Source organism: Falco naumanni, chromosome 13, assembly GCF_017639655.2.
Source record: "Falco naumanni isolate bFalNau1 chromosome 13, bFalNau1.pat, whole genome shotgun sequence".
Classification (NCBI taxonomy): domain Eukaryota; kingdom Metazoa; phylum Chordata; class Aves; order Falconiformes; family Falconidae; genus Falco; species Falco naumanni.
Window position 1 is genome coordinate 1501188 of NC_054066.1, and position 9320 is coordinate 1510507.

Sequence of the window (9320 nt, forward strand, 5' to 3'; positions counted from 1 at the left end):
GAGTACTAAACAGTGTTTTAGATGAGCACCCAAACAAAAACAGCATTACCATCACCTGTTTCCGTACAGAAAAAAAGTTTCAAAGTGATAAACAGCTTCAGAAAACAAACAAGAAAACTAGCTGCATGGTGCAGTTGACAGAGCAAATTAAATTCCCACACGAGAAATGGAGAAAGTTATGAGTAATCATACAGTTCACCCCTTCTTTCTGATCTGTCATTTCCCCGAGAAGCACGCATTTGTCCTCTTCATTTTCATCCACCACTTAAGGCTCAATCTTTTATCCCACCACCCTGAACACTCTCAGAAGTGTATCACATGGTTCTGAACCCCCTGTACGCAGATGCATACTCATCATAGCTAATTGGCTGTTGCCTCACAGTTGCATGAAACGGGAGTTAACAAATTAGTACCACTAGGAATGTAGCATCTCTAATGTGTGAGGTTTTCAATAACAGTGCTGTTATTTCCAAGTCAGCAATCCTGTTACGTCGCTGCAGAATTGCGTCAGGGAAAAAAAAACAAGAATAAAAATACATACAATGCTTTCTTCCTATCAGCAAGTTCTGTTTTTCTTTTGTCATTTAGCTCATTTCAAGGTAAAGAAAACAAAAAACCAAAGTAAGAACACAAGCCTACCTCCAAACAAGGGCTCAGGTTCTACTAAAATTTCCTGTTTTTGAGGAATTGGAGCTCGTACTTCATCCCTATGAAATTGGAATGGGAAAAAAAAAAAATCAGACAGATGATAATATTCGAAGTACTACATAAGCCACATCCCACTGTGCTCCAAAGGCTCCTGCAACTTGAACCAGTTAAGGATGCTGCTGTACCACTGCAAAGAATCAACAGACTTGGGGTCAAAAGGGACCTCAGGAGACCATCTATTCCCACTCACAGCAACGATGCAGGATTTAATACATTCTGCGTCAAGTTCTGGCATGGAAGACCTTTGTAAGTCTTGATAGAAGATTACACAAACCCCTGGGTGACTTGATCCCAGGCTCTGTCCATCTACTGTTTAAACATTTTTTTTCATCTTTAATAGATTTCTTAAAACTTGGAATAGTTTCCTAAAACTTTGCAAAGGCTGCTAATTAATCCACTTGCCATCCTCCTCCCCTGATTGTTTACACAGAGAGAAAAAAAACATTATCTTCCTTATTACCAGCTTTCTTCTGTTGGAAGACTTTTTGCTTCCGCTTGAAACTCACAGTCCTCTCTTTTTCAGAGCAAGAAAAACAAGATGGTCAAAACATCCATTTCCCCCCATTCCTGAAGCAATTACTTGCTTACATAACTGGTCTCCCTGGTGTATCAACAGCTCACTTAGGCTTGCAGAAACTGCCAGGTAATCTGAAATTAGGACTAGGAGAAGAAAGGAAATCACACGGGCTCTGAAACAGTATCACTTACTCAGGGTGGCCACCTGGCCCATAGATCTATGCAAAGGAGGGCACAGGCTCACCCAAGGAAATTCATCACTGTGTCCTGCCTATGAACTACTCCTGAAGAGCCCTCTTCCCTCGGACTCTTCAAAGTTGTAAAGTGTGCAGTTTGTGGCTCGTGGTCATGCAGTTTCAAAAAGTAACTCATAATGCCAGCAAGATGCACTAACCTTGCTATTAACCTCCACATCTTTGACTGCTGTTGTGAAGCTAGTTATTCTCCATTTTGCATTTGCATATTTATTGTTCTCTCTTCCTAGAAGTAACACTAAGCTGACCAGCACCTGGAGGGTGTCAAGTATAAAAAAGAAAGTATTCCAATAAAAAATTGAATCTTAAGTCACTGGTGTGCCAGAAGTTGTCTACAAATAAGAACTCCAACACCAACAGATACACAGCTTTAACTTCATTACCTGTCAAAGGTTCAAGCAGGAAGGCACTTGACATCAACTATAAAAGTCAGTACTAAAAGAATTGTTTAAATTTATACATGAGCTTCAGAAGTGGGAAGAATTCTCTTTTAAAGTTAGCCATCTTTTTCCTGAAGTGGAAGATTTTCATAAAGAAGAAAGCATGGCTAGGCTTAATTTACAACATTTAATGAATGTGACTTACACCAACTGGCTTCCAACCAAAATATTCCTTTTATCCCAAGCAGACACATTAACAGGCAGCAGTGAAGGACTCTGCCGTGCTCAAGTGGAACAACTCTTCCCTTTACTGGCACCTGACGTGTAAGACATTGATATAGATTTGTAGTTGTTTATTCCTCTGCATACCAGTGCACACCATCTGGCCTTTCCAGTGCCAAATCTGGTCACACTTACAATAACACAGTAAAACCCTTACAAATGGAACTAAATAAGAACTAGAACAACAGAATTCTCTAACTACAAAGTAACATAAAGCAGTATTTCTGGAGCAATTTAAAAGAATCTCTTACTACTGGATTCCCCTTTAATGTCTTAAGCTATGTCTGCAAAATAAAAATGCTATGTATAAGCTACGGGAAACTTCTGAGGTACATGCAAGCGAGTAAGTTTTGTTAGTCTACGTACCAACTTACATAGTAAGCACTTATTTACCCAGAATATTGAAGATCAGTTTAACAAGATCATCAAAGAAACATGTGTTACTGTGAGTTGACAGCAAGTTAGAAGTGATAATTGCCTTATTTATTCTGCCTTACACTACCAAATTCTTAAGACAGAATACTCATTTATACAGACATGTTCACAGGTACATACTCAGTGTGCGGTCGAACAGCAGACACCCCTGCCGAACTGGTGCTAGGCTCCTCTGCTATGCCTCCACCATCCAGAAACATGGTGACAGCCATCTCCAGATTATTGTTGCATGCTTCAAGCATATGCTTTCCCACGCTTTCACTGGCACCTGTAATGCCAAAGAAAAATTACAGCATTCTTTGGAAAGCATTTTGATTGGAAGCGCTAGGAACAGCTGACTGGTAAGCTTTCTCTCTCAAAGCACTAATAACTAGAAAGAAAAGTTCATCAGTTGCCATTTATCTCTGAAGTACAACTATGAAATGAGACAAACATACATATCTCACAGGGGTACTTCTCACCATCAAGAGAAAACTTAGTGGAAGCCATCTAAGAGGTTTTCGCAAGTTTTTTTTTTTTTTTTTTTTTTTTTTTTTTTTTTTTTTTTTTTTTTTTTTTCCCCCCCCCCTAGAGGTCAGACCTTCTCCTGGTACATTTTTCCAGATACTAGTAGGCGTATGCAAAAAAATGAAATCCTATCTTAACCTTTTTAACAGGGAGAATACTAAATCAGCTGCTAAAGTTTTTTTACCCACTTAGAACAGATATTTAGAGATGGAAGAAAAGATACCCTGTTTTACTGATGGTACTAAAAGGCAAAACCAAACCAGTAGAAGCTCAGTTCACCTAAGACATGGGGGGGGCGGGGAAAGCCAGGAGGCAGAAATGTCTACATAGTTATCTGTATAATGACCAACATTTATTAAAATCTCTCCTAAACATAACTAAATCCAGTCTTACTCTTGACGCTCAGAATGAAACAGTAGTTTTTAGCATCACTCTTTCCTCTGTCAGCCTCTACCTCCCAATTCTCCTCAAAAATCGTACCATCAACAGAAGGACCCTCATCAATGGAAGCTCTCCTACAGCCAACCCTTTACACATCTACTTCCTACAGCATCTGTCTCTACAGGTGGTGGGCTGCCAAAGAGTTTATTTTCCTATGGGAAGGTCGACAGAGGAGAAGAGTGGCAAAATGCAGCTGAACCAGTTTGGCAGTAGCTTTTGGAACAGTAGTAATTCTTCCCGGGTTCACTGCAAGTCACCAACATGAAGGAAACACTTTCCCCAGCATCAGTGTCACAGATAAGATCAGTTTGGGCAAAACGCATTTGGACATTTCTCAGATTTTCTGGGAAAGACTCAAGAAGCTCTGGTTTGAACAGAGAATACACCTTGAAACTGTCGAGATAAATCAGTTCTAAATGACCTGCACGATTACGCTAAACCCTGGAGAATGTCAGACTCTCTGGGGGAAGTGGTTTTCCAAAGAAACCAACCTGACAAGACAAATGTACTCAGTTGGCAGCCAGCTGTATTTTAAGGCCTTAACTGAGATGAAGAAAGCCCAAAATAAAAACTAGTGACATCTCAAAAAATTATGCAAGAGCATCAAGATTGCAGTCTTCAAACAAACTGCTCTTTACCATTTTCATCTCATTTCAACATCAGCTGTAGCAAATAAACAGTATCTGTTTAATCTGGAATATGCACACCAACCTACAACCTTGCTGTACAGTCATGTGAATTCATTCATTTAGAAGAACCAGAAGAAAAATTATATTCAACCCTCTTCTATATAAAGAGATACCAGCACATAAAGTGCTTGTACTGATTATTCATCACTCCTAGGGAAGCTGCCATCATCACCATATGAATGTTTTCAGTGCTTGCACTGGCAAACAGAAAATACTAAATATTTGTTCAGACTCAAAAGCAAATTTCAAAGAGATCCCATCATTTCACTGGTAAAGACACACAGGAGCTACGTTCTCAAAGCACCTCTGAGCATCTCTCTCTGGATGAGAGCACCAAAGAAAACACAATTCTGCCATCCCGGTAAGAGAAGTATATCAAGAACTACTCCTCCTTCCTCACTATCACCTATGCTTGAATCAAAACTGCTGTATAGCACTCATTCAGGCTTTCCTCGACAGACAGGAATGATTTCCATTCACTTAAAACTCAAAAGTTGAAAGCTGCTAACACAAACTGCCAAGGATGCATGCGTCTGAGCACCTGTCAAATCATGCCAGTATCGGCAAAACAAGTTCTACACTTTTAGACGTAACCTTAAAATCTATTAAAATGGAAGAACAAACCATCAAAACTACTTCGGTAGTGGATGGGTGGAGCCCAGCAGGTTCCTTTTTTTCCTTTGTAGAAGCATAAGATGTTCTTACATTTAGCATAAACGACCTGTGTAATCACAAAAAGCTGTCAGGAAGAGCAAACTAGCATGGTTCTGCCCGTTCTCGCTCATTTTTTAGTGAGTATCTCAGGCACTACTACTGAGAACACAACCCAAGCTACACACAGGCACATACTACAATGAAACGTATTGGCTGTAGTTTCTTTTTATGCAGAGGGTTTACTCTAAAAGGCTTCTTTAAGGACAGCCGAGCGATCAATAATTTCCCAGTTCCACGGGACATTCACAGGGTACTACACACATCCCTGTTCGGGATGTGAGTGCCTACTAGCCTGAGTACAGGGACACCGCCAGAAACCGAGCTGCTGAGAGCAACCAAACTAAAAGCAGCTCCACTTACATCAACTAAAAAGTCAAAAATGTTTTATTAAAGACGCCTTCAGTATTTCATACGTAATGCCATAAGCAAGGGGGAACTATAGTGAAGCAGATTAAACACAAAAGTGGGTCAAGCGCTCAAAGTACACAAGCTAAAGCAGGAATTACCACCTGCCGCAAACTTCAATTTAAAGGCGACTTGCTATTTTCGGCAGCAAACCAAACTGTCCGAAAGTCGGCCACACTTTTAAGGTATCATTTTCTCTTTTTTTTAAACGCGGACTCAGGGTCCGGCCCTGCTATCCTGCCGGCCGTCAGACGGGCCGCGGGGCGGAGCAGCGCGCACGGCCGGGGGGAAGGACACGCACCCGCACCCGCGCCGCCGGGAAGCTCGGCCCACCGGGACAAGCGGGAGGCGCCCCCAAGCCGCCGCTAAGACCGAGGGGGACCCCACGACGTGCAGGCCGGAGGCACGGCGGGGGCCGGGCCGGGCCTGAGGCACCAGCCGCCGCGGCGGGCCGGGCCCCGCTGCGCGTCCGCTGACAGGCCCGGGCACCTCGCCCCGAGGGAGGCCGCGGCAGCGAGGCCTCCCGGGACCGGGGAGAGCGCGCCCGGGGCCGCCCGCCGGCGCCACTCCGGCGCATCCCGCGCGGCGCCTCACGCCGCGGCCCGCTCCTCCCGCCCCCGGCCCGCCGGGGCGGCCACCCCCTGATGCGGCGGCGGGGGCCGGACGGGAGCCGCCCGTTAAGCACGCAGACGACGGCGGCCTCGGCCGAGCTCGGCGGGCCCCGGCTTCCGTGTGCCTCACCCGTGATGGCGGTGAACTGCTGGATTAACCCCTTCAGCGCCGAGGAGGCCGCCGAGCCCCCGTGCGCCGCCATCTTGCCGCCGCCGCACAACAACACGCACGCCACCGGCCCGCCCGCTCTGCGCAGGCGCGGCGCTCGCCCACGCCCTTCCTCTGCCCGCCGCCGGGGAGGCGCCTCGGGCGGGGCGGGGCGGGGCGGGAGTTGCCGTGGCTACACGGCGAGCCCCGCCCCGCCGCCTCAGCGGCTCCAGAGAGGCGGGAATTGCCGTGGCAACGGGGTTCACCCCGCCTCGCCCCGCCGCCGCAGCGCCTCCTCAAATGGCGCCCGGGCGGGCTGACGAGCTGCGGGTTTTTTCTGCCTGTTTCCGTTAGTCGGGAGGGCCGGGGTCTTACCAGCAGTGCTGAGGCGAGTCCAGCGCTTCCACGCGGACTTACTATCGTTACAGAGGCCTACGGTAAAGCAAGGGGGCTAGCCAGCCTCGACCCTCGCGCGGGAGTAAGGCGCCACAGGCCCTGCAAGGGAGGAGGTGGCTAAGAAACAGGTATGCCTGCTCCTGTCGAGGGAGCCCATTATGTTGTCTAAACTCCCAAATTACCAAACTCTGATTTAATGTTTAGCTCTACGTTAAAAAAATCTGTGCACAAAGTTTAGGCCAAGCTGACTCTCTGAGAATAAAGGGCTTCTAATCAAGGGAGCTAGCCTTGGGAAGGATGGGAAACAAAGAATGGATGGGGAAAAGAACACTGTTCTCTTGAGTCATGCAAAAAGAAGCCTCTGAGTGAGGAAGTTGTGGGCAGAAGAGGAGGCAAGTTCACAGAGTGCTGCAATCTGCAGAAAGTTGCTTGGAAGTTAGGACAAAGGTACTTGTGGCAGTGGGACATCATGACCTCTGACTCGGCCCCCCGAGAGAGGGCAAGCCCCCGCTTGGGGAGTTAGTAATGACCTTAAGTGGTGCTATCTGAGGATGTGCATTAGAAGTGAGAAACTTGTAACCAATTCTGGCCATGACTGAAAATGAATATGTAACGTACTATGAATGTGCAAGTGTTCCACCGTATAGAATGTGTGCCCTTGAGTAACTTGGTGTGCATGTTGGGCAGAGCAATCCCCTGTGTATCCAGTGCTGTAAATAAAGAGAATGCCTACTTTGTGATGTTACATTGTTGCTGAGAGGTTTACTCCCAATTTTAGTGCCAGTTACAGGGTATCCCTTGCTAGCAGGATACCTTTGCTGTCAGCCCTTCGGAAGAGAAAAACCATCACAAGCAGCACGTTGGGCGTTTTTGATCCCTATGCTACCTGCAGAAATCACACCCATAGAAAAGGAGCATTCTACCACTTTCAGTTGTTTCTCAACATAGCATGGTATGTGGCTGGCGGGCTGCCAACACTGTCAGCAGGCTGGAGCGCCTTGTCATTGACACGTGTCAGCCAAAGTGAGTACCACAGAAAGCAGAGATTTCCTTGAAGTCTCAGAATTTGAAAGTTGCTTCTACGAAAACCGGTAGATCTGTTCCCTCTCTTGCTTCTCTCCCTACCTCCCATCTCCACACCAGCTCTACCCCTTAGGGAAGCAACCAAGCCTCTCAAAGTATTTGGGGTTTTTGGTACTTGCTTTTTTTTCCCTGGCAATTGGATGAGCTGAACTTGTTCACCAAGGGGACAAATAAACCACTAGAGCTAGCTGAATGCAGGTGAGCTCACCCTTTTGAGCTGCAGTGAACTGTTACACCAGCTCAGACAGCCTGAGTACAGACTTTCTTCACAAACATTAAACCAGTCAAAGCTGATTTCACCTGCTTCAAAGCTCCCACGTTGTAGCAATGGAAACAGCATGTGAGTGCAACCAAAATCCACTCAGCAGTAGCTGCATTCCACCCTCTAACAATAAAAATCTAAAAGGACAGGCCAAAGAAGCATCTGGTGAGGATTATTATGCCATGAATGCAGCAAGGAAAGTGATTATCTTTGGAACCTTGAGGCTTGCAGTAGCCTGCCTCGAATGCAGCTGCTGGTATAGGTTATAGGTTTTGTATATTTTCCAGTTAAGGCTGGGTTTTAACTGATCAACTTTTTAGTCTTGCTTTTTTTTCCGTTCTGCTTGAAAAACCCAACAATTCTTATGTAAGAGGACATTCTTACACTGAGGACAAAATCCAGTAGGTTGGAAAAACATAAATACCTCCAAATACTTTAACACACCTTCAATACATACACACACCAAAATAGACTTTTGCACTATTTAGACCAGGGGTCCTCAAACTACGGCCAGCAGGCTGGATACGGCCCCCCAGGGTCCTCAATCCGGCCCCCCGTATTTACAGAACTCTTCTGCTCTGCCCCCGCCAGGGGCTGGGGGGGGGGGGGGGGGGGGGGGGAAACCAAGCAGCCGCAGATGACTGCCTGCCACTTCATCTGCGTGCCGGCCCCCTGTTTAAAAAGTTTGAGGACCCCTGATTTAGACCTTTGAAATGGACAGTTTCTGTAATTTGTGTTTCCTTTCAACAGAACCATTGCAGCAAGATTTGCTATTGATGGTGTGTGCAAGACTGACTGAAGAGTAAGACGCAGAAAAGTCCCCCTCTCCCCCTCATTGAACTTGTAACCAGGATTACTGCATTTCATAAACATTATATATAGAGACACATAATTGACGCATTAAAAGGGGAAAAGAAAGAATCCACAGAACAGCCTGTGGAGGAAAAAGGAATGAAACTCATGTTAAATGCAGCAATCCTGTATGCTGGGACATGCCTCCATGCACAGCTGAGCTACTTGCACAAGGCACATTGCTGCCAGAAAGGGAAATTCTCCTTTCTCCTGTGCCCTCTCCCCCCTTGGTGCTTTTCCCGCCCCTTTAACATCTGGAATTAGATCATGGAGAGTCCTCAGTGCCAAAGCTAGCACAAGTGAAGGAGCCCTGTCATTGGCAGTGAGCTGTTAGGGCAGCTCACTGCATGTTGTTGGGGTGTACTCGGCTAGGCTGCATGATCCTGCTGAATTAATGAGCTCCCATACCACGTTTTTTAAACAGAATGCCTCCTATCTTGTATTACCTAGTGTCAAGGGCAGAGCTAGCTCCAAAACAATGAAAACAGTAGATTACGTTTAACCCTAATGAAAATCAAAGCTGTCAGAGGGTATGCATTTCATTTCCAGCTTCATTCTGTTCAGCTCTTAAGAGTTTATCTGGATATTTATCTGTGTGACCACACATGCTTCCCCTTCTTTTTCACCAAGTATCTCT

At 45.9% G+C, this 9320-nt stretch overlaps 1 protein-coding gene across 2 annotated transcripts in view; it reads right to left on the reverse strand.

Annotated features, from left to right (window-relative positions):
• The window catches only part of UBXN7 (UBX domain protein 7), a 31167-nt gene extending 24961 nt beyond the window's left edge, over positions 1-6206 (reverse strand). The window contains exons 1-3 of one of the 2 annotated variants that reach the window (XM_040612646.1): positions 6073-6205; positions 2696-2843; positions 640-707 (exon numbers count right to left, since the gene is read on the reverse strand). In XM_040612646.1, coding sequence (XP_040468580.1) covers positions 640-707; positions 2696-2843; positions 6073-6145 — 289 coding nt within the window. In that variant the 5' untranslated portion in view covers positions 6146-6205. Of the gene's footprint in view, positions 1-639; positions 708-2695; positions 2844-6072 lie in introns of both variants that reach the window. The other variant, XM_040612648.1, reaches the window with a different exon arrangement.
• Between the last annotated feature and the right edge of the window lie 3114 nt (positions 6207-9320).